General features: G+C 33.4%; 2 protein-coding genes across 3 annotated transcripts; both read left to right on the forward strand.

The window, feature by feature from the left end:
- Positions 1-1,879: 1,879 nt before the first annotated feature.
- On the forward strand, positions 1,880-4,989 carry LOC118029809 (zinc finger protein GAI-ASSOCIATED FACTOR 1). 2 transcript variants are annotated; one of them, XM_035033746.2, is made up of 4 exons: positions 1,880-2,520; positions 2,609-3,005; positions 3,097-3,353; positions 3,831-4,989. In XM_035033746.2, exons 1-4 carry the CDS (start codon positions 2,379-2,381, stop codon positions 4,619-4,621), a joined length of 1,587 nt encoding a protein of 528 aa, XP_034889637.1. In that variant the 5' UTR covers positions 1,880-2,378; the 3' UTR covers positions 4,622-4,989. The 2 variants fall into 2 exon arrangements, with proteins under 2 accessions (XP_034889637.1, XP_034889636.1); XM_035033745.2 differs by having other exon boundaries at positions 1,881-2,520; positions 2,606-3,005.
- A 6,714-nt stretch (positions 4,990-11,703) lies between these two features.
- On the forward strand, positions 11,704-14,664 carry LOC118029974 (probable protein phosphatase 2C 80). The gene is given in 5 exon segments (XM_073409062.1): positions 11,704-11,813; positions 11,816-12,272; positions 12,518-12,842; positions 13,620-13,769; positions 14,151-14,664. Coding segments are annotated over 5 exon segments (1,239 nt in total). The 5' UTR covers positions 11,704-11,803; the 3' UTR covers positions 14,448-14,664.
- Positions 14,665-26,803: the final 12,139 nt, after the last annotated feature.

Consider the following 26,803-nt stretch of genomic DNA (forward strand, 5'->3'; position numbering starts at 1 on the left):
CAAATTATTTTAAAATTTTTGTTTCAACATAATGTTTTTCAATTTTTTTTAAATGATATATTTAAAGTGAATGGTTGAATCAAATCTTACAGAGATATATCTAAAATTTAGATTGGAATACCATTGCAACAAACCTCCCTTAATCAGGTTTTGAGACGAGTTTAAAGGGTATTTAATATTAAGTTTTAATTTTTTTTTTTTTTTGTTAAAATTTTATTTTTAAATTTTTTTAATGTTTTTAAATCATTTTAAAATACTAATATTAAAAATAATGTTTTTTAAAACAATATTAAATTTTTTTTTTGAAAACGTTAATATGAGAATTGAGATTCCTTGTATTAGAAAATAAATAACCATGAGGCAAGGTTGCTAAAAACGTTTTTTTTTTAGACGACATGAAAAATATAATATAAACTCGAATTCATAAACTCAGTTCGTAAAATCATAAATAATTTTTTAAAATTAATTATATATTGATAATTCTAGCAAAGAAATTAAATTACATAAAAATATGATAAAATAAATTAACAATATTATAATTCAATGAGCGATCTAAATAAAATAAGAGATATAGATAATATGAATTAATAAATTAATGACATGAAAAAATAAAAAGTTTAAGAACAACATTTTTCAATATAAGAGAATCACTAAAAGGTAGGAAGCACACAAAAACTTAGTGTTAGACCTCTTTTGAGTTGTAAGCTAATAAGTTTAAATTAGTAATTAACTAATATAAATTCAATAATGAAATAAACCCCTAAACAATATATAATATGCTAGAAAAATTTCAAATTAAAATTAATTATTTAAAAACAATGTATAATGTGCTAGAAAAATTTCAAATTAAAAATAATTATTTAAAATCAAATAAATAGAATAGAATAGAATTATAATAATAAAAAAAGTCTTCATGTTAAAATTCCTTAATGTAATCTGAATCTCTAATTTTTGCATATTCTTGACAAATTTGAGTCTTGATTTCAAATATGTCATTCTCTCTTGTTTGGATGAATTATTGGGCCTACAATATATGGTTGAAAAGTTTCAGATATCTAGTTTCTATCACAATTTTAATCAAAGCAAAATTCCATCGGTAACTCTAGATATGTCCCAAACGATACATGAAGGTCTTATTTGATATATTTGATAATTTTAGTTTACTGAATTTGACACTCTGAAATATTATGCTCCCTAACTCCATTTGACTTGAAAATTTAGTAAAATATATTTTCATGTATCTAATATTTCATTGTAAAATTTTAGCTTTATCCAACATATGGTTTGAAAGATATGCCCAATCTCACAAAACTAATCAGCAAACATTTTAAGACTAAATTTGGACCTGACTTGGTTCATATTATAAATTAATAAACTCGTAAAATTAGATCGAATTTACCAATTTTGTACGAGATAAGTCTGATTTTACTGGTTTCGATTTTTTAGTCCGATTTAGCATATTAGATACATGTTGATGCGTAAAATCACAAAATCTTAAGAGTTAACTCGCGATTTTAACAATAATTTCTTAAGAGGTATAGCTCAATTGGTCAGGTTATAGGTTTGCTTTCTAGATGTCACTTGTTCGAGTCCTATAAATCTAAAGGCCACTAGAGACTTGCATGGTCGTTAACTTTATAATATATAGGATTAGTCAAAATACACACAAATTAGTCCGAACATCCATATATATATATATATATATATATATATATATATATATATATATATATATATAGTTAATTAAATAAGATTAGTGAACACCAGCCAAATTCACTTAACCCATGTATGTGTTTTTTAGGCGTCTCTTTCTGTCAAAATCTTTTTTTCTCATCTCTGAAAAGTGAAGAAGCTAAAGTAAAGACCAAATACTTTATCATCTCCAAAATCTCTCTCTCTCTCTCTCTCTCTCTATCTCTCTAGAGCTTTCACACGAAATCTCCTTCTCTATAGCAGCCTTAAAACACCTTTCATTTCTGATCTTCGTTTAGTTTTCAGTGTTCGAGATTCAACTTTGACCATTAGATCCTAGATCATCAGTCGGCCGGTTGCTTTGGTTTCTGTGGTGTTTTTTTATTTAATGTTGTAAACTAACTTGCTTTACAGTGGTGCTCTGGGTTTAATCATTGAATTCTTCGGTTACTGTGAGATTTTGGTCAGAGAAGTGACTCGGTAGAGATGTTAGGTAAGTTAAAAAACACCCAACAAGAAAAAAGAGTTCCATTGACTGGTAGCTGAGAGAGAGAGAGAGAAAAGAAAAACCAAACCCTAGAAAAAGTAGAAAAAAGAGAAACTTGTCTCTCTTTCAAATTCTTGACAAGTTATAAATGCTATAGATTTTTGCCTTTGTGTTTTTTTGGGGGTTTCAAGTAGGAATCATGCCTGTTGATTTAGATAATTCCCCAGCTGCTTCTGGTGAAGCTAGTGTCTCTTCCTCTGGTTACCAACCACCACAACAACAAACACCGTCCAAGGCAGTTGCTATCGCCAAGAAAAAACGCAACCTCCCTGGAATGCCAGGTAAAGAAAAGAGCTTGAAGCTTTATCAGTTTTGGGTTAATTAAAGTTAAATGATTTCTGTTTTTTTTTTTTAAAAAATTTCTAGTAGATCCAGAAGCAGAGGTGATAGCCTTATCTCCAAAGACCCTTTTAGCTACAAATCGATTTGTATGTGAAATATGCAACAAAGGTTTTCAAAGAGACCAAAACTTGCAACTTCATCGACGAGGACATAATCTACCATGGAAATTAAGGCAAAGATCAAGTAAAGAAGTGAAGAAGAGAGTTTATGTATGTCCAGAACCAACTTGTGTACACCATGATCCAGCAAGAGCTCTTGGCGATCTTACAGGAATAAAGAAGCATTTTTGCAGAAAACATGGGGAAAAGAAGTGGAAATGCGATAAATGTTCGAAGAAGTATGCTGTTCAGTCTGACTGGAAGGCTCACTCAAAGATTTGTGGTACTAGAGAGTATAAATGTGATTGTGGTACCCTGTTTTCAAGGTAATACTGGCATCAAATCTTTGTTCTTGATGTGATTTTTGGTGGTTTTGTTTGGATTTTGAAGTTTTGTTGTTTTGGTTGGTTTATGAAGGAGGGATAGCTTTATTACACACAGAGCATTTTGTGATGCATTGGCGGACGAGAGTGCTAGAGCTCAAACTCAGACTCCGAACCCAAACCCAACTCATAATCCGGAATCTGACCCGAAAGTGCAAGTTGATTCATCTCCAGCACCAGCACCAGCACCAGTGGCCCCAGATTTAGGTCCCGGTCTGAATCAGGCTCCACCAGGGCTAGCTCAGTCAACTGGGATGACACCATCTACAGTCTCGGCAATTCAGAGTCCAGGTAAAAAAATTTGGAGCTAAATTTTTAAACTTTCAAATATTCTGTAACTTTTGTCGGTTTTGGAGTTTTGTCTTAATCAAACAAGAAAATCCTTGTGTTGTTTGTTGTCATCTCTCTTTGTCGTTCTTTAGATCTTGGAGTTTAGTAGTTTTTTGTCCTCTACTGATGTTTGTTGTTATGTTAAGTTAAACGGCACTGAATAGATTTGTAGCGTTAAGAAAGGAGGAAAAATAAGGTATTGAAAATAATTTTGAGATTCAGCTTGTGCAATCTCTGGCAAAGAACTCAAGTGATTCAAAAGCTAAAAAGGAAAGAGATTTGGGTTTAGTTTAGATAAAGGGAACAACTATTGACTCGTTGCCTTTTCTTCTAAAGTTCTTCATAAAGAAAGGCTTTACTTTCCATGTTTGTATGTAAGTGCCCCCCATTTAATGTCTTCTTTATTTCATTTATTCTTTTCAATTTGACATCATACAGAGTTACCAGATAATCCTACACAAATTATAGAAGAAGCACTGGCACGGGCACCTATGCCGGCCACAGTAACTGCCGGCTTCAATGGAAGCTGCAGCAGTAGCACTAGCTCAAGCAGCAATGGCAGCAGCACCAGTAGCGTGTTTGCTAGTTTATTTGCTTCCTCAACTGCTTCAGGAAGCTTGCAGACACCTCAGACTCCTGCTTTTACTGATCTAATCCATGCAATGGCCCGTCCTGATCGCCCAACAGACCTTGCTCCATCATCTTCAGCTGAACCTATTTCTCTGTGTCTCTCCACTAATCATGGGTCATCAATTTTTGGCACCGCAGGGCAAGAACGTAGGCAATATGCACCACCACCACAACCAGCTATATCCGCTACTGCACTGTTACAGAAAGCTGCTCAAATGGGAGCTGCTGCTACAAATGCATCATTGCTTCGTGGGCTTGGGATTGTGTCATCTTCTCTATCATCTGCCCAGCAAGACAACACGCAATGGGGTCCTAGGCAAATGGAGCCTGAAAATGCCTCACTTGCTGCAGGGCTTGGACTTGGCCTGCCTTGTGATGGAGGTTCTGGATTGAATGAATTGATGATGGGAACTCCTTCCATATTTGGGCCGAAGCATGCCACTCTTGATTTTCTTGAACTTGGGATGGCTGCTGGTGGGAACCCTAGTGGTGGTCTATCAGCACTCATTACATCTATTGGTGGTGGTCTTGATGTGGCTGCAGCAGCAGCTTCTTTTGGAGGTGGAGAGTTTTCTGGCAAAGACATGGGAAGGAGCTGATGACATTTTAAAGCAGTGAACTATACTTCTCCATTTTACTTGGGGAATTAAGTTGCATTTGTACAGAATTTTGTCTCAGGGCAACTGATTTTTCTCGAGGAAGGATGAAAAGATAAAATCTTGCGGAAGACATTGCTCTAATGGATGCGAGGATCAACCCATCGTTAATTGTTTTGCTGCCTTGGTGGTAGATATTTGGCCAAGAATTAAGGGACCCTGGCTTCCTGATTAGTGTAATTTAAGGCGGGGGTTGAAAATTTGAACCGTAGCTTTGTTTTTAGCAGTAAACTTGGGATACATTTCTCCATCCACTACTTTAAATTTATTTCTTGAAAACATAATAAAACAGATGCAATTTCAAAATTTGATTAGCAGCTGCGCACTTGGAAGGATGAACGGTACGAATTTGTGGCTGCGACGTGGAATTAGTCATCTTGCTGCCGATGATGGAAATAGCATAGGATGTATTTTGTAGTTGTGTTGTGTTGAGATCATGCTTCTGTATATGAAAATCTTGTCTTGAAGTTATTGTGTACTTGGAACTTACTGTAACTTTATCTTTAATTTTTTTTTTAATTAAATTTTTTTTATATTTTTATATTATTTTAATGTGTTATGTTAAAAATAATTTTTTAAAAAAAATTAAAAAATATATTATTTTGATGTATTTTAAAATAAAAAATATTTTAAAAAATAATTGATAAACTGCATAATAGATGGTTGTGAAAGTATTTTGATAGGGCATTTTGAAAAAAAGAAAAAGGGCTAGATTTTATGCGGTTGATTAATCTGTTAATTGTTTTGATCTGTAGAATCTAAATTAATTGCATGTTCAAGAATCTTAAGAACATCATTCCTTGAAAACTAGACGTGATTCTCTGAATTATGAATTATGATGTACAGCAATATATATAAAAAAATTAATTTTAAATTATAAAAAAAATCAAACTATAGTGATAATTTTTAATGAAGTTTTAAATATTTAAATATAACTTATTTCTGTTGCTAGACTTGTGCTTTTTGTTAAAGTCTTTCGAATTGAGCTGATTTTCTAATTTTGGTGGCAATCTTTTCTTTTCTTTTTTCTCTTCAGTGATCTGATTCGTCGCTCGGTTAATCATAGGATTTCAAGCACTAAAAGCCAATACACGTACATGAACATCACATGATAGAAACCAAGAGCCTATCTCATATTTATTACACAAATAAGCACAAAATTCAGATATGGGATTGTTTTGTACATTTTTTTTCATGGCATCGAGAGAAGCTATATAGAAGTGACAAATTAATAATATGGCTTTTTAAATAATGTAAATAAATCATTCTTTCATATATGCACTCTAATAAAAAAACAAACTATTTAATAAAATCAATTATATTTTAATATATTTAATATTGATATAATTATTTATTAATAGTAACCAACTAATAAAATTCCAATCAAAACCTTTTTTTTTTTTTTGCATAAAAATATATTAAATAAACTTTTAGCTCTTTTGACCAATATGTCAAAATAACTCTTTTGACCAATATTTAGGAATAGCTCTTCAACTTAGAGCAACTCCAAAGGGTGTGCTAAATAAAAAGTTAAAAATAAAAATAAAATATTATTTTGGCTCTCCCATGCTTGTTTTACATGCTTCAAAGGAAGTGCTAAATAAAATATCAAAATACATGTTCTCTTTCAAAAATATTATTTTTACATATCTCTCAAAAAAACCAAAACTAACAAAGTGGGGTCAACAAAAAAATAAACCAAATAAATGCAGCCATGTAGAAAAAAATGACATCAAACTCATTGAAGAAAAAATAAAGCACTTATTTCTCCCACTTCAATACAATTGACTTTTTAAATAGCTTTTTTTATTAGAGTATATATAATAATAATAAAAAAATTATATTTACACTATTCAAAATGTTATTTTATTAATTTAGCTCTTCAAAATAGCATCTCCCTTCAGAGATTTATTTTGGCTCTTCAATATAGCTTTCCCATTGGAGCTATAAAAATAAGGGATGAAAGCAAAAAAGTTTTTGTCTTATCCTTTTAGCTTTTGTTTTTGCTCTTTCATTCGAGATGCTCTTAGTTGATTAAGTATCAAATCAAGATTAGAGACCAAATTTATTTATTAACATTTCACAATACGTAGTAGGATGACCTTCTTGTAGTTATTAAACTTGTTATAGTGGGTTGATTTGGTGATGTGTTGACTCGAAACCTGACCTAGGTCAAGTCTTCTTTTGAACTGAGATGCACATTAACTCGATCAAACTCAAGTTATCTAACAAGTCAATTTGTAACTCATTTTGGGTTTGATCTTGCTAACCCAAAACCAAGATCTTAGGTCAGGTTATATCACAAATTAAATCCAATAATTATAGCTCTAATTAGAAAGTAATAGAGCCTTAATATTCTTAAATTGTTCAAAAGTTCACCAAACTAAAAAATCTTTGTGCTTGGATGCACAAACTTGTCTTACGTATTACTCTAGGTTTAAATTCGAGTTCTATGAGTCAAATCTTTTTTTCTTACTTTTAAAGAAAATTTATCATTAAACTAAACATTTATATATAATTGGTGTTTACGAACATCTTTTTTTGAGTTTATAGTTAGAGATTTTTTATTCTAAGAATCTTAGTTTGATGAAATGTGGTTCCCTCAATTCATCCAAAATATTTATAGAGAAAAATCTGCAATTTTTTTTGGATTTAGGCTTTGTGTGGATAAAAGTGAATGATAGTTATTTAAATTTTTTGGTTAAACACATCATAACTTCTTCAAGTCTAGTAAAATTGCCAAGATTTTCTCATAAGATTAGGGATGATAATGAGTATTTGTGGATCATGTTTCTTTATATTCATATCTAACCTGTTACTCATCGGGTAAAATAATTAGTTATTCATATCTTATTCATCGAGTTTTAGGCATCCATATGTATATTTATTGTTCAACAATTTTACACACACACACACACATAAAAGTATATATGACGTGTAATGTAGCGTGGATAAAAGTTAGGGTTCTCAAGCTCTAAGGTTACAAACCTAAATTATAGAGAAATTTAGAGAAACCTCTCTAATATTTTATTAAAAGTCTGAATAGTCTACATCTTAAAATAAACTAAACATTCATGTTTATATTAGTCCTAAAATCCTTTACATAAAATGATTCTTGATTAAAACTTACCTAACTAATATAATTCATCTAACATTAGAATTTCTAAATAGTAAAATACTAATTAAATTAAAAGTTCTAATTCAAGTACAAAAACAAATAATTAAAATAAAAAAATAGCAACTTCAGGCTTTATATCATATGCTTATGGGTTTCTTCGCAAGCTTTTATCAGGCTTAGCCTTATCTATCTTCTATAAAAGTAATTGTAACACATTACGGCCCCGTTTGTTTGCAGGAAAGTGAATTCCTTTTGGAAAATGAATTCCGGGGAAAGTGAATTCCTGAAAAGTGAATTCCGGGAAAGTATTTTCCGATGTTTGGTAGTGTTATGGAAAACACTTTCCAGTGTTTGGTTGTGTTATGAAAAATGAATTGGAAAATAATTTATTAATAAATTAATTTTTTTTTCAAATTTATCTAATATATATAAAATATTTAATATAAAATATTTAATCACTTACAATAAAAAAATAAAATCTAAAATGTATAATGATGAATTTTTTTTTATTATATTCTATATTCATACATAGCTTATTTTATAAAATATAACTATATATATCATATCATATTATAAAGAAATAAGCTTGTGAAATATTTTTTACTATTCTATGAAACCATTTATAATTTCATTACGTACGAAATACATCCGACAAAAACTATAGTTTTAATAATATTTTTAGCATGTAATAAAATTGGATAAAATATTAAGGTATAAAATTCACTCTAAACTATTTTTTTTTTAATGTTAAAAAAATAGCACACTTATATATATATAAAAAAAAAAAAAAAAACGGAACAGTGCACTAAAACTGCACTGTTCACTCTTTTTTAGTGAACAGTGTGTGTAATACACTGTTCATGTTAATTGCACTGTTCAATGAACAGTGCAATTACCATGAACAGTTACAGAGAAACACGCAGCATTGGCTCAGGAAAGTGTTTTCCGAGAATTTAAAACGGAAAACACTTTCCTTATGTTAAGCTTAATATTTTCCTTTGACTGGAATTACATTTCCTTTGACTCACTTTCCATGTATTGCCAAACATGGGAAAGTGAGGAAAATGGTTTCCAGGAAAGTGAATTCCTGGAAACAAACAAGGCATACATGTCATTCCTCTTTACTTGTGAAAGACTCGACCTCGAGTAGCCTTCAAGCTTTGGATACAAAGGCTAATTATTATAGAAAGGATAAATGTCTAGCTAATAAATTAAATTTGATAACTCTTGACTGGATTCATATTAAATCTAATTTTAAAATTAAATTATATAAAAGTTATTTTGATGTGATTCAATAATTTAACAAGTTAAAAAATAAATAAAAATCAAATGATAAAAAATAAAAACCAAATACGCAAATTCAAAAGTAATTTAAATGATTGATACAAAGCGATTTGACTTAAAAAAATAATATATATATATATATATATATATATATATATATATATATATAATCAAAACAAATTCTAAACATCTATATATTTTATTTAAAATGCAAAGGCTTGGGCTTGAAGACTTGCTTTCCCAAGCTTTATTTCTAAGGTCTATGCATGTTCATGTTGGGCACCCAGGTTAAGCACATAAATACAGGGTAGTGTTTTTTTTTTTTTTTTTTTTTGTTCTTTTCCTTTTTTTATACACTATTTTCTTTGCTTTAATATTTTGAATTTTTATAGGTTTTTTTAAGTTTCTTATTTTATGTTTTATATTTTTTTTTTATAAATAATGTTTTTGGTGATTCGAGGAACATTTTAATAAAAACAAATATGATATATAAAAGAAAATGTGAATATATAAAGACTAAGAAGTTTAACACATTTTTTTTAGAAAAAAACAATTATTGATTCTATATTTGAATTGCTAAAAAGGACTTATTTTTTTGTTTCCTAAAAACAACTATATGAGCAAAATAGTATTTATTAATACATATGTACAACCAAATTACTAATTAAATATATATTTAAATTGTTAAAATATAGGAGAGGAATTTAAAAACAACTAAATATAAAATAATATATATATATATATATATATATTATTTTTAAAAAATTATTTTTAATATCAACATATTAAAATGATAAAAAAAACATAAAACAATTAATTTTAAACAATTTTTTTTTAAATTTTTTGTGAAATGGCCTAGGTTATATTCTAAATACTACCTAAGTGTGTGTGTTCAAGATTATAATACAATGTGTTTTTTAAAATATTTTTTCATATGAAAATATATCAAAATAATTATTTATTTATTTTTATATTAGTACATTAAAATATAAAAAATATTTTAAAAATATTAATTCAATATTTTTTAAAATTAAAAATATTTTTTAAAAAGATTCAAGGATTCTGAAAAACACGCTATAAATACTGAACCAACAACCTACCACGCCTTAACATGTCACAACTATGCCATTTTAAGGTCCATAGGTGTTATTGTCTAGTTGGTTCTTTTACAAACAACCCGTTAATTCAAGCAAAATGTCAATCCCACTGCACATATGATAATGATATTGCAATCTTGAAATTAAAACCTAATTATAATGATATTTCCCAAAATACCCTCTAATAAAACCTGTTTGTCTAAGCTTTTTTACCTGTTTTTTAAATTAAAAAGATTAGATTAAAAAAAAAAACAAGTAGAAAAGCTTAGACAAATAAAACCTAAATTACATAAAATGTGTAGTTTGGTACTATGCTTAAAGATATACTACCAGAATTTATTATGAAAAAAGTACAATTTCATAAATTAAATGTTTATCTATAGAACATGTAAAATTCTAGACATATAAAAGCATTTCCAGTTGATTTCAAAGAAATTTTTTTTTGAATTTAATGGATTTATATTCTATTTCATCTCTTTTAGACAAATCTTTCTTAAGTTTAAGGAAGAAGATATAAAATTTGAATTTTTAACAAATTTGTATTTTCCTAAAATGAGTCAAATAGTTTTTTGAAAAAAATTATAATCTATAGAAAATTAATTAAAAATGTATCCAATTTGCTCAAATTTAAAAGATAAAATTCCATAAATTATATACTAGACCGGATATGATAATTTTATTTATATCAAAATATTTGATAATAATCTTTGATATATATACTCCTACGTTATCCCTAATATGTGAAACTATTAATGTAATTTTATAGAGTTATTCGATCTGAATGCTATACGAAGAACATAAGTTAGATGAAGGAATGAAAAGATCTAGGATGTAGAAAAGCATAACATGAGTTGTTCAACAGATTTTGATTCCTATATATTCACTTATGTAATCCTTGATTTTATTATATGATATATAAGATGTATTTATATAGATATTATCATTTATATCTATAAAATCATATCTTTTGGAAGAAGCTTGTTCGATGAGATATGATAAAATATATTTTTTTTTTATTACAAAGCTAAATAATCATTTTTTTTTATCTGGTCTCACGCGTTCACCAATTTTTTAAATCTTATGAGAGAATAAAATTAAAGAAACTAATAAAAGAATAAATCACAGGGGCACTTTGGTAAGAAATCAAACTTAGCCATAATCAACTGGGGCATAGAAGCTTTGGAAAGAACCAAAGAATAATCCATTTGGCTTTATTTTTCCTTCTCTGCCTCCACGTTTTCACTATTTGGACACAAGCAAAGCCTAGGCACACACGAGAGAGAGACGGAGAGGGGGGGGTGCCTCCGACGAGAAAGACCACCCAGATACCTTCTTCGGAGCTTCCATTATCTAACCACAAAAAAAAAGTTTCAGTCTTTTATGTTTTCTCACCATCAATCTCTCTAAAAATCCGAAAAAGGTATGTTTTCTTAACATTAAAATTTCTATTTTTTTTTTCATTTATATCTCTATATTCTAACGTAAAAATTCCAAATTTGAAAACCCATTTCAGGTTCTTGAGAAGTATTTGTTGTTACAGCAGGACTTGTTCAAATTTTATATTGGACGTAATGAAATTTATTGTTTTGGCTAAAAGAGTGACTGAATTTCGGTTAAGAGGATAAGATGCCATCTGGGGTCTTTTCAAACTGAATTTTGGAATAAAGAGAGCTATTGTTGGTAGAAATTCGATTCCTTTGGTGTCGAAGACTAGTCAATTTTCATCAAGGAGGTCTCTTGTTAGGAGTTCAATGGCTGCTTCCAGTTCTAAAGCTGTCTTTGGTGATGTTCATATTGATGACATGATTGCCATTTGTGGGAATGGATTGGAGTTTTCAAAACCCAGTGCTGTTTTTTTCTCTGATAGAAGTCGTTCTAGTTGTCTAAAATCGAGTGTTAAAATGAGAAATAGGGAGTTGCCAAATAGTCGTTTGGTGTGTGGAAACTTTATGCTTGATGCAATGAGAGGGAACGGTAAGGCAAATAATTTAGTTGTTGGAACATTGTTGAAGAACTTGTATTCTTCGTCTTCTGTGTGTTTCTCTGCTAGGGCTGCTCAAGATGTGTCCTTTGATGGGAATTCTCGCGAGGAACAGTACGTGCTCTTATCTGCTGTTTGTTTCAATTATTTTTCTTTCTTTGCTAACTCATTTTAGAGTTATAATTTCATTGAAGTCAATCACAAGATTGTGGTACAAATGTTCTTGGTTTCCCGTTATTCTCAATGGGTTTGGCAGTAGTGAAACAAGGGTTTGGGACACTGTACACAATCTTGCAAATGAAATTAGGATTCAAAAGGAGCCATTTTACAATCACTTATTTGCCCAATATTGACTTCAGGAATACTGTTGATTACAGAAACTTGAAGCTGCTCTCTGGATCATGTTACTTGCCACATCCTGATAAGGAGGAGACTGGTGGGGAAGATGCTCACTTCATATGTGAAGATGAACAAGCTATAGGTGTAGCAGATGGTGTAGGAGGCTGGGCAGATGTAGGAGTCAATGCAGGGGAATTTTCTCGTGAACTTATGTCTCATTCAGTAAGTGCAATTCAAGAGGAACCCAATGGTTCCCTTGACCCAGCCAGGGTGTTGGAGAAGGCTCACGCAAAAACAAAAGCTCAGGGTTCTTCAACGGCCTGCATCATTACCCTTAAAAGTGAGGTATGTTCTTCTTTAACAGGTGAAGTTACACCCAGCTGCTTTCTTAATATTATAATTGATGGAATGTTGTGGCAGGAATTACGTCTTGAATATTTTTAACACATTCTAATGAGCTCGGCTTTATGCATATGGTGCTTTGGCTATTGTTTTCAGTCAGAATCAGTGGTTCAATCTTCAAGGCACTTAAATTCCTTACTTTTTCCTTGAAGAATGAAAAATTCATCCATCAAACTAGTGTAATGGAGATGGATGGTCCATTTCTGTGTTTGATAACATGCAGTCTCAAAAAGTGGTAGCATTTTTGAAGTTCAAGGGTTTTAATTCCTACTATGGTATTTCAATTTCAGACTCTATCTGATAACTAAAATCCTTGTAAGACAATACAATCACTTAATTCTATATCTAGTAGATAAAAAGCAAAGGCCTCCCTTGTTTCACAAGTCATCATAAACAAAGTCTGTGTACCTTCCCATCTCTTTATTCTGGGTAGAATGTTGATTGACCCTAGACTGAAGACATTTGGCTATTGGAACTTGGCAAAATTCTAGCTCTTGTGGATTGGAATGCACAAAGAAATATCTTACTGCAAGCATATCCTCTCTTTGACTGGTCAACTTCTGGTGAAGATTGTTACTAGACTTGCCTTTTATATTTCTGTGCCTGTATTTTATTATTTTTGATTTTTAATTGCTTCGTCAATGATTGCTTTATTAAGTACTCACCAAGTGAAAGTTTCTACTCAAGACTGCGTGGTCTTATATGGACTTCTTCCCTCAGGGAATACGTGCTATTAATCTGGGAGACAGCGGATTCATGGTGGTGAGAGATGGATGTACTATCTTCCGATCCCCAGTGCAGCAGCATGGCTTCAATTTTACATATCAACTGGAAAGTGGCAATGGAGGTGATCTACCCAGCTCTGGGCAGGTCAGTTAATGTACTCTAATCTCTCTCTCTCTCTCTCTCTCTCTCTCTCTTATTCATTTCTGTTTTGTCTGTGTGTGTTTATAAGCTTTGTACTGTATTGTAGCATGCTTTCATGTGTAACATGTCTATGTGTTTGCAATACAAACAAATCTTTCCTGGGTTTGCTATACCAGTTTCTATCTAAATTGATCTTAAATGTTGTTTGTTCATATGCTGCCACATCACAACCTCTTAAATATGTAGAATGGCACCAGGTGTCTTTTTTTTTTCTTCAAAATTATTAGATGCTGATTTGAGTTTAATTCAAAGAGTAACCCGTGTGAAATTTGAACAACAATGACTGTCCTGACCCGAGCATCCTTCTGGGATTAATGGCCTCAGGTTTTTACAATTCCTGTTACTCCTGGTGATGTCATTATAGCTGGGACAGATGGATTATTTGACAACTTATATAACAATGAGGTTGCTGCTGTTGCGGTGCATGCTATAAGAACTGGCTTGGGGCCCGAAGCAGCTGCTCAGAAGATTGCAGCTTTGGCACGCCAGCGAGCAGTCGATAGGAACCAGCAGACACCGTTTTCCACTGCAGCTCAAGATGCTGGGTACCGATACTATGGTGGCAAACTCGATGACATCACTGTCGTTGTGTCATATATAACAAACTCCGCCAATACGTGATTCTGTCTTCTCCTTCATGGCTACACTGTGTTCATTGGCGTGGCTCAAATGCTATCAGTTCTGAGTTTTTGGTGAGAAACCATGTTGAGGAAGTTCTTTCTAATGGCGCTCTATGTTCCTTTTACCACCTCAGTTTTGATGAATGCAGCTTTGCATTTCCCTTTTCTTCCTTATTATCCCATGAATATTTTATAAATGATCGAAAGGTTCTTCGAAACTGTTGAAGGTTGCTTATAGCATCCAGCCATACTCACATCAAGTTTTTTCAGAAACAAGTCATCTCTATATACCAAAATTGTTTATGAATTACTGTCGCAAATGACTGAGCTTGGAATTTTTGGTCAACTCTCCATTTTGGTGCAGGCACCAGCCTAGGCCCTGTTTACAGATCAATTTTGTAACGATTATGATATAATTCCCCTACCTTCTCACATGGAAGTTTCGATCAACTAGGCGAAGCAATCAACACCCTAAACCTTGCAACCACTAGGAAGAAACATGATTATGATACTGTTTAGCTGTTTTTCGATAAAATTTAATATTTTTTTTTTTTATCTTAAATTAATTTTTTTTTAAATTTTTTTAATATATTAATATCAAAAATAAAATTTTAAAAGTATGATTTTCATATTTTTTAAAATAAAAAATACTATAAAAAATTAACCCTATCACACTCCCTATCATCTTTTTTTCAGCTTTTTTATACATATCCAAACCCGTGAAAAAACTTATTTCATTACTTGAAACAAATGACGTCCGAAACTTTGATGCAAAATATAGATATTCAAAAAGCTAATTATAAGAGAGACTGAATTTAGAAGCATAAAAAAACGACACTGCATACATCGAAGGGGCATTTATTTGCTTAGACAAGGAAAATGCTTGGAAACTAGCCAAATTAGAGCTTCCATACTTTCCTTAAAGCTCCTCGTCCTTTCCCTTCATCTTTTTAAACCAGGAGTTTACATTCTCCTTGTCTTTTTAAAATTTCACCCCCGAAACTTAAATTCATACCTGTTTCTAAGAAAAATTCTAGGTATTTCTTCCTTATTTCAGACTTCCTCTCCGAAGTTTCTTTCTCGACTTGAGAACTTCTTCATAAAACTGTTACCATAGGAATTTTCTTGTTCCTAAGTTCCTTCTCATCGTGATCTAGCACCCTCATGAGTTTTACTTCCACGGTCAAGCCTTCCTCGATCTCATAGGGACTTGGGGTAGCACTCGAGATCGATCTATTTCCCCTATACAAATGATCAATAGAGAGCCTTTTTTCTACCCTTCATGAATTTTCCTTCGATTTTCTATACAAATTATCAAATAAAACATAAACAGACAAGGAATTTAACTGCAATGTAACTGCCACGACATTAGGGGCAGCTCTTGCATCCTTATGTGTCATATGGAACACTTTGCCGTATGTCATGTCACCTGAAACCGATTACTACCTGATATTCACAATTCTTTTCTCAATGGGACACTTTACAAAGAAGTTTATATGTAGCAACCTTCAAGTTTTGTTTATCCTACTCTTTCCTCTCATGTATATTAGCTACACAAGTCTTTATATGAATTAAAACAAGCCCCTTGAGCTTGCTATACTCAACTGAATGATTATCTTCTCTCTGCTGGTTTTCATACTTCTACGATTGATATCTCTTTATACATTTTGTCTGTGGGTAATGAGATCTTTTATCTTCTTATTTATGTTGATGACATTTTACTTATTAGTATTAGTTTGGTCTTGCTTAACCTCAGATTAAATTGTTGAGCTTAGACTTCAAGCTTTAGGATTTAGGTTGTGCTCATTACTTCTTGGGGATTGAAGTTCAACCTACCAGTATGGGTATCATGCTATGACAACATAAGTATATACTTGATATTCATTATAGAGTAGGTATGTCATCTTGCAAACCTGTTGATACTCCTGCTTTTTCCTTTAAATTGATATGATGATTGATGATTTGTTTTATAACCCTACATAGTTTCGTCAAATTGCTGGTGCTCTTTAATATCTCACTTTTACGAGTTTGAATATCTATAATGCTATGAACAAGGTATGTTATTTTATACATGCTCTTACTGATGCGCATTGGGTTGCCATTAAATGTATTTTGTGTTATCTGAAGGGTATGACTTCTTATGATTTACATATTACTTGTAGTTCTTCTTTCCCCCTTCATGGTTTTATTGATGCTAATTAGGCTAGTAATGCTGATGATCATAAGTTGACTATTGCTTATGTAATATCCCACATCGGCGAGTTAAGACTTAGTAGTTGGCCTTATTAATAGTGTTGGTTACTGACTTGTCAAACGTGTTTTAGGGCTATGCGTAGTTAGCAAGAACAAATCCGTGAGGGCGGTAAGGTCCAAAGCAGATAATATTTGACAAGTTGGGTTGGGTTGTGACAACTTGTGTATTTCGGCACTACACCTATCTCTTGGAAGTCGGGAAAACAACGAACGATTGCTTGCTCTTCTACTGGAGTTGAATATAAGACGTAGTTGATGGGATTGCTAAAGTTTTATGGCTTCATTATCTGTTGTCAGATCTATGAATTACTCTTACTTTTTTGTCTATAATTTGGTGACAATTTGGGTGCTACTTATGTGTCCTCGAATTCCATATTTTATGCTCGTACTATTGCTCATTTTCAGTTCAAGCTCTCGCAGAGCTTCCAACCTCAGCTTAAGGGGGTGTATAATAGGAAGTGTTGAGTTATAAGGTGTATATTATAACAATTATACCTATTTTGTATAATGTGTAGATTTGATTTGTGTAATACTTTCTAACATTACTATTGTGAACTGCACTATCTATATAAATAAAAAAGATAGTTAACTCATTGTTTAAGCCTCTTTATTCTCAACTACGAAGAGTCTTCTAATGTTTTCTAACCCTAAATGATTACAACGCTTAAAAATTCTTTGCAAAGTGGATGATTCCGAGTCCGTCATTTCATTAATTCAAGTGTCATAAAAATAGTATCAAGAAATAACTTTCCCTGCAGACCATATAACTAACAGACACACAATAATCCACACTGGCAAAACCAGTAGTGCACCACTATATAACGAACACTGCACAAATCTGTTATACTCCCATGCATATAAGCAACCAATATGTATAGGCAATCTGTTAGACATTCTGTTAGCATATTCTTTGTTTACTGTATATATACCTGTGTTATGCATTTAATAAAGTAAGCCATTTCACAATACTGTTATCATGGTATCAGAGCACTAGTTTTTCTTCCCCGCCTACTCTTTAGTTTTTTTTCTCTCTCTTCTCTTTTTCTCTGCTCTCAATGACTACCACCATCTTTAACACTAATGATCATCACAACACATTGATCACCATCAATGTTGCAGCCCAAACTCCAGTCAAACTTAACTCCACCAACTACCTGGCCTGGAAACTTCAATTTCAGACTCTTTTCATCGGCTATGATCTTCATGGCTTCATTGATGGCTCCCATCCATGTCTAGCATCTCTTCTTCCAGCAACCACCACACCTAACCCAGCATATACACTATGGATCCGTCAGGATAAACTTCTACTAAATGCTATTCTTGGCTCCCTTTCTCCTACTATCATGTCATTCATTTCTCATGCATAAACCTCTAAAGAAGCCTGGACAATCCTGGCTAATACATATGCCAAACCATCTCGTGGCAGAATCAAACAAGTGAAAAATCAATTCAACCACGTCACTAAAGGTTCTATGGGTGTTTCTGAGTTCCTTCAAACCATTAAAGGTCGAGCTGATGAGCTTGCCATTCTTGAAGCCCCAGTGGATGCTGAAGATCTCTCAGACAAAATACTTGAGGGCCTTGGTGATGACTACAAAGAGCTGACCAGAGCAGTTCAAGCTCGTGATAATCCCGTCTCCTTTGATGAGCTCCATGAAAAACTCCTTAACTTTGAAGCATCCCTTCAGCATGTCAGCCACCCTGATCAATCTTACTTTCCTGCATTTGCTTATCTAGCCAACCGTCATTTAGCTCCATATCGTCAGCCCTCCTATTCTTATGGCAGACACACTGGCTGGCGTTCTCCTTCCAACACCAGCAGTATTGGTTGGTGCCCTTCTTCCTCCCCTAACACTCTTTTTTCTACTCTTTCTCAGTCTGGCTCTGTCATTCCACGTCCTACTCGTCACCCTTCCAAACCTTACTTTGGTTTTTGTCAAATCTGCCGCATACAAGGCCATACAGCTAAGTACTGCCCCTCCTTTAAATTAATACCGATTACCAATTCCCCAGTGTCCAACTCCTCATGGAACCCATCAGCTCATCTTGCTACCACCTCTACCACCACTCCACCATGGCTGTTAGATAGTGGTGCCTCTCATCATGTTACCTCTGATCTGAACAACCTCTCCCTTCATGCCCCATATCAAGGTTCTGACGATATTATGATCGGGGATGGCACGGGCCTTCCCATTACACACACTGGTTCCACCTCTCTTCCCACCTCTAATACTCATTTTTCCTTAACCAATGTTCTCTATGTGCCTAGCATGACAAAAAATCTGATTTCCATTTCCAAATTCTGCTTATCCAATAATGCTTCCATTGAATTCTTACCATCCTCTTTTCTTGTTAAGGATCTTCACACAGGAACAATCCGTTTGACGGGTAAAGCCAAGGATGGTGTCTATGAGTGGCCACCTTCTCCCTCTCTGATTGTCTTTTCCAGCATCAAAACCACCTTCTCTGCCTGGCATCACAAATTGGGACATCCTGCTCTCCCTATTTTACAACATGTCATTACTACACATGGCCTTGATTTATCTTCTTCCAGTTTCTCCAAGTTATCTTGTGATGCTTGCCATTGCAATAAGAGTCATAAACTCTCATTTTCCACTTCCACCATTACTTCCACTCGACCACTCCAATTCATTTTCTCTGATGTATGGACTTCACCACTTATGTCTTATGATGGTTTTAAGTATTATGTCATCTTTGTTGATCATTTTACTAAGTATATATGGCTCTATCCTTTAAAACAAAAATCACATGTCAGGGACGTCTTTGTTCGGTTCAAAGCCATTACGGAGAAACACTTCAATTAAAATATTCAAACCCTGTACTCAGACAATGGTGGAGAATATGTGGACCTTACTTCCTTTCTAGCTCTACATGGCATCTCCCATCGCACCACTCCCCCTCACACACCTGAACACAATGGGTTTTCAGAACGACGCCACCTCCATATCGTTGAGACAGGTCTCACCCTTCTATCACATGCTTCCATTCCTTTATGCCACTGGACTCATGCTTTTGATACAACTGTATACTTGATCAATAGGATGCCCACTCCAACACTAAAGTTGTCCTCCCTTTACAAACAAATCTTTGCTTCCCCTCCCAATTACTCCAAACTTAAGGTGTTTGGTTGTCTTTGCTATCCTTGGCTTCATCCCTACACCCATCACAAACTAGAACCTCGTTCCAAACCATGTGTCTTCTTCAGATACTCTCCCACACAAAGTGCTTATCTCTGTTATGATCCTTCCACTTCCAAATTTTTTGTGTCAAGACATGTTCGTTTCATTGAATCCATTTTTCCTTTTACATCAACTCTTCCACAAGCTGCACAACCTCAATCAACCATAATATCTACCTGGATACCAGCACCTATCCCACTTTGCACTGTCCTTATCATCGTCTCATCACCCTCTGCAGTTTGTTCTCCACATCAGCTTAACTGTGAAGATCCTACAATGCCCCAAGTTACACCACCTACATCTCCACATGTTCCCCTCATCTCACTTATCCTTCCCACTCCAACACATCAGATATGTCCCACAGAGATCTTGCCAGCACCTAGTCTCCCAACTCATCCCATGCAAACAAGGGCGAAAAATAATATTCATAAACCGATCAACAAACTCAATCTTTCCATCATGTTAAACCTGAATTCTGATCTTGAACCTACCATATCTGCCCAAGCACTTCAAAATCCAAAATGGCGCTAAGCCATGTCAGAAGAATTTAATGCCCTTATTCGCAATGGCACTTGGAAGCTCATCCCGTCCACCTCTTGTCAAAATGTTGTGGGCTGTAAATGGATCTTTCGCACCAAACGAAATTCTGATGGTTCTGTTGACAGGTACAAGGCTCGTTTGGTTGCCAAAGGATTCCATCAATGTCCAGGTATAGACTATTATCACACCTTCAGCCCGATCATCAAACCTACTACCATTCGGCTGGTTCTTAGCATTGCAGTCAGTTATGGCTGGACCCTACGACAACTTGATATCAACAACGCATTTTTACAAGGTACACTTATTGAGAATGTATACATGAGTCAGCCGCATGGATTCATTGACACAGACTTCCCATCTCATGTGTGTAAGCTTCAGAAAGCTATCTATGGTTTAAAACAGGCTCCTCGCGCCTGGTATCATGAACTCCACTCGTTCCTTCTTCAGTCCGGGTTCACAAACTCCCATGCCGACACTTCCTTATTCGTCCTCACCACTGATAAACATTTTCTCTATATACTCGTTTATGTTGACGATCTCATCATTACTGGGGATGCTGCTCCCATGGTCAATCAGTTCATCACTCTGCTGGCTCATCGGTTCTCTTTGAAGGATCTTGGAAACTTGTCATATTTTCTTGGGCTCGAAATTCTTCCAAACCATCATGGTTTTCTGTTGTCTCAACGTCGGTATCTGATTGACCTTCTCACTCGAACTCACATGACTGATGCTAAATCTGTTTCCACTCCTCTACCATCCGGCACCACCATCTCCCTTTACTTAGGAGATGCCTTATCTGATCCTACAGAATTTCATTCAGTTGTGGGCTGTCTACAATATCTACTTCTCACACGTCTGGATATTGCCTATGCAGTCAATAAACTCTCCCAATTCATGCACAAGCCAACCACTGAACACTGGACTCTTGTCAAACGCTTGCTACGTTATTTGTGTGGTACTCATGATCATGGTCTTCAGCTTTATAGTGCTTCTCCCCCTTCCCTCCATGCATTTTCTGATGCCTTACATGCCTATTCTGATGTTGACTAGGCCGGTGATCCAGACCACTTCTTTTCCACAAGTGCCTATATTATGTATCTTGGTAGCAACCCAATTTCCTGGAGCTCTAAAAAGCAGAAAACCATTGCCCGCTCTTCCACTGAGGTAGAGTATAGGTCGGTTGCCAACACCGCTGCAGAACTCAATTGGATATCCTCCTTGCTACATGATCTTGGCCTCCCATTACTAGCTTGTCCAGTCATTTACTGCGACAATGTTGGGGTTACTCAGTTGTGCTCTAATCCTGTTTTCCACTCCAGAATGAAGCATGTTGCCATCGATTTCCACTTCATACGTGATCAAGTACAAAAAGGCACTCTCCGTGTTGCTCACGTTTCCTCCACTGATCAACTAGCTGACCTCTTCACTAAACCGCTCTCCAGAGTTCGTTTTATGTTTCTACGTGACAAGATTGGTCTCTCATGCCGAGCTCCATCTTGCGGCGGGATAACAGACACACAATAATCCACACTGGCAAAACCAGTAGTGCACCACTATATAACAAACACTGCACAAATCTGTTATACTCCCATACATATAGGCAACCAATATGTATAGGCAATCTGTTAGACATTCTGTTAACATATTCTTTATTTACTGTATATATACATGTGTTATGCATTTAATAAAGTAAGCCATTTCACAATACTGTTATCAATAACACCGTGATTTTAAGTAGACTGTGCGGTTCTTTATGAGCTTCATAATAGCAATGAAATTAAAGACAGAAACTAGCAGGAGCCACGTACAATATGAAGGAATCACATGAAAACATAAACAATCTTGGTCATGATAAAAATAATAATTGAATCATATGGTATTTTTCAAAGCAAAACCAACATCTCCTAAGGATCCTTCCCTTCTATGTGTAAAAGGACATGTTAAGGATTGTTGTTTGTAAAATAAAAGATAGAAGATCCGTCACTACCATACATGCCCTTTTGAATGACCCTCCACTGCTACATTTCTTAGCCTTTTTCTTTTTTAGTGAGTGTACAGAGACTTCTTTTTTCATGAATGGTTACAAATTGAAATACCAAACCCTAATTTTTGGATGCTACAAGCTGCCCTTTCTTACGTCGATTGCGTGTGTTCCGTGTACGCTCAAGAGCCTTAATACCTAAGTATTTGACTTGGACCTTCTTATAAAATACTTATAAGTATAATCAAATGTTAATCACGAGTTCAGGAAAAACATTAATGAAACATTTAAGGATGATAAAGAATGTTGCCTCATCTGGGAAGTTCTTGTACTACTAAGGAATTGTTTGACTTTGTTGTATTGTATTATATACTTTTAGTAAATTGTCATTTTCAATGTATGATTAATATGTTTCGAACTTCGTAGAAATGTCAGCAGTATAATTTATATGATTTCGCTACGTGCAAAAGGTTTGTCCGGGATTTGAGTGTTGGAAAATTCTATAAAGAAAAAGAAAAAAAAATATTCGATGCCATTTTAGATTGTAACTTGTTATTTGACACGGAAATCGTCGCAGGGCTGATAATGTTTTTCAGCCAAAAACACAAAAATACAGCTCCTCTAACACGTTTTTAGATATCAAATGTAAAAAAATTAAAGGATAAAATTAAAAATAAATATATTTAATTCAAATTATAATAAAAGCAAGCTTGATTTAATGAGAATTAACTTGTCAAATCGATGATTTAGATCATACACGATTGAATTTAATATATTTTTATTTTTAAAATTATTTTTCATTTAATTAGATGTCAACTAGGTGCATGAGACTTTGTTTTTATATATCAAACTTGTTTTTTTTTTTTTAAAAAAAAAAAAACATAAGGGTTGTGTGTAAGATTGAAATAAAAAAAAAATTATGAATTTTTTTTAAAGTTTCATAAAAAAGAGTTTTTTTTCAAGTCAAATAAAAAAAGACCTTTAAAAAACAAATAAATGATGTATTTTTTTTTTAATTTTAAGAGGTAAAAAACACATTAAATTAAAAAAAAAAAAACAGGCAAGGCACATGAGCCTACCCATTAGTCTTACTTATAAAAAGGCCTAGCTCATGCGCTAGACCTTTTATTTTGTTAATAGTAAGGGATAGATGATGTATCGTCCACCACTCTTTTTTAAATTATTAAAGGGCTAACGATGTGTCGTCCATCATTTAAAAAAAAAAAATTATAGATGACTCGTCATTTGCTGGCCTAGTTTTCAGAAACTAAAGGTCGTTGGAAAATCAGACTCTATGTATTTTTTGCTCAAAAAATTATTTCGTAACACTTTTTTTTTACTTAAAACATGCACATAGAAAGCATCTTAGACACCATGATATGCCCATATATAGGTTCAAAAAACTCAAGAAACCAAACAAAAACTCGAAATTAACCTGAAATAAAAAAAATTATTGAGCTCAAACACATATTTTTAGGTAATTTGGAGGTGAAAAAACACCTATGTGAAACTCCCCTCACTAAATGAAACCTTTAGATACTAAAATTGACTATTTTAACGACTAGAATCGGTGTTAATGGTGATTTTCTCTCTCCTATGCTGAAACTTAGTGACTTTCTCTCTCATCTCTTCAACTAGGGACCCATAAATAAAGATATGAAGTTTTGGACTAAAATTGATTTTTTAAAAAATGTAGGAATTAGAGGACCTAATATTTATAATTCAGAAAATATGTAGACTATAATAAACATTTCATAAAAGTTCGATAAAGCCAGTCGTTTCCTTCTCATTTTTTACTTTAATCCCTCTCTTTTAATCTTACCATTTCCTAAGAAATCCCTAAACATTAGATTATTTAGGGATATCTTTGAACCATACGCCAAAACTAAATTTATTCTCCAAATGGGGCTTATTTTCGTATTAATTTTGTGCGTTTTTAAAAATAAATTCAGTTACTAAGATTAAAATTTGAATTCAAGAAAACAAGGAAACCCTTGTCCACCATTGCTCTAACTCTTGAGGTTTCTTATAGCCATTTGCATTTCATTTTCTTTTGCCGCTTGTAATTGATGAATTAATCTGTAAAGGAATAGCCAAAGCGCACAGTACAAGAGGGAGCAGCATTGGATCCCTTAGAAATGTTTCCATCAAAGAAGTAAAAGGCATTAAACAGAAATCTAAATCAAAGGGCACACAGCAAGCTTTGATTACGACATGACTGCCTACATCACACACAAAGCTAAAATCTAGAACATCTTTTTGCAGAGCTCGGTGGGCATGCAAATGCAAAGCTCACCAAAAACCCTTTCTCTCTTTTCCTTCTAAAGGTGTAGATCATGGTGGTTTCTCTCTTTTCCTTCCCTTCTTTCTTCCATGGTTCGTGAAAATGGACGGATAGATTCATTGTTTTCATCAATCAACCGATCAATCAAAGATAGATCACAACACCACTAACTTACATGAGAACATATTCTCTTCTTTTTAGTTTCTTTTTCTTTACCTTTTCTTTACTTTCTCTCTTTCTCTTGGCCGCCAAACCCCTATAAATCCTACGTGGGCATGGCTTCTACGCGCTCCTGGCTCGCCATGGACACGAAAGAATTTCTGAGAAAAGATTGAGCCTCAAACCCTTGATCCATGCATGGGCATATCCGACAGAAAGCGGCCAAGTGGGGTCCTACAAAGTCAGCCGTAGCCAATAAGATCAGATATCATGTCCACGTTGGACCCCACTTGAGGGGTCATATCTTCGTCAAACAAGAATCCCACAAACTTTTGTGTTTACTTTTCTTCTCATCTACTCCTATGGTGTGAACATTAGCTGAGAGATATTCTTTAGAAGCACGTTTGTGCTTGCGTCTTGATCTCTGGTGAAGTTGCCAGAAAAAAAAAAAAAAAAAAAAATCTTTGGTGCCATTGCATCGTATCTTTGCAGGATCTCCTAGAGCCTGATTACAGTCTTTAAAATCTTGTACTTCATTTCACCAAAATAAATAAATAAATAAATCTTGTACTTCAAGGGTTTCCCCCCCCTTTATGGAGTGTCTCCTCGTGGGGATAGAAAATTGATATTTTATGCATGATCAGGGTGTTCATAAAGTCGTGGTGGTGGCCCGGACACCCCAGGTTAATTAATAACATGTATTTGGTTTAACTAATATTTAAGGAATTTCTCGAGGCATGGAGAGAGATACTTATCCAATATATGATTTTTTTTGTGATCAATTATGAACTAAACTAGAATATTTGTTAATAATAAGATTGTTATTAGCATCGATATTAAAATTACAATGCAAGATTTAAGGTTCGATTTCTAAATACTTGTACATAGAAAAACGGAGATGAGCTCAAATTGGAGACTTGGTCCTATGAAACACCCAGGTACAGAGCATCGGGCTACAATCTGTGGTGGTAGGATGAGACCGTGCTATTAAGAATTGAGCTATAAATATCATCAGCAAGAATTATTGAATTTATTTACCTTTTTTTTTTGTCAAATATTTCAAATCTGTGGTGTGCCTTTTTGGGCATGTTGGGAACTACAAAATATATATGTTTTGTTCGATAAATTATTCCATTCAATTATTTGGACGGTTAAAGAGTATGGTTTGCTATGTACAGGAATGATGCATTGTAATTTTTTTTTTTTTTTTTTAAAGTCTTAAGCTACTTTATAATGCTTTCTTTTTCCAAAATGATGTGATAATGAGAGGCTGGTGGTGTTTGTTTTTGGCTCTCTGTTAATGGCTTTTGTGGGGACAGCTAAGTTATGGATCTTTAACGCCCTCAATTTGACCTCTTGGACACTAAAAGTTATGCTGTCCTTTTGCTTTTCTTTTTTAAACATCCATTTTACGAATGTAATTTGATCAATCGTTCAATTATATCCTTATATTATCCAACAATAAATAGCTTTCGTGTGGGTGTTTACTTATTTTTATAGCTTTTTCTCATAAAAAAAAATATTGTATAAATGTATGATTTATACATATTAGGGTTTGTTTGTTTGAGATTTTGTAAAAATATATTTGTTTGTAAATTGATGAAATTTATTTTGAATTTGCGATTTAGGTATTTTGTGATGAAATAAATAATAACTTATTTAATTGGTTCATTTCATATTTTATCAATTTTATTATTAAGTTGAAATTTTTAGTAAATGTATAAAAATTTAAATTTATATAGATTAATTAATAATGAAGTAGTTGTACTATTAAAATAGTTTGAATAAGTTTGATTTAAATCAATGTTCTATTATTTATTTAGTTTACATAATTAATTAATACAAGTTGTGCTCAATATTCTATATAGGTTTGATATAAGTAATGTATGATCGTTTATGGATATATCGAGACTCACTCGAAGGGTTGTGTAGGATGGATT

This window comes from Populus alba, chromosome 5, assembly GCF_005239225.2.
Source record: "Populus alba chromosome 5, ASM523922v2, whole genome shotgun sequence".
In the NCBI taxonomy this organism is placed as follows: domain Eukaryota; kingdom Viridiplantae; phylum Streptophyta; class Magnoliopsida; order Malpighiales; family Salicaceae; genus Populus; species Populus alba.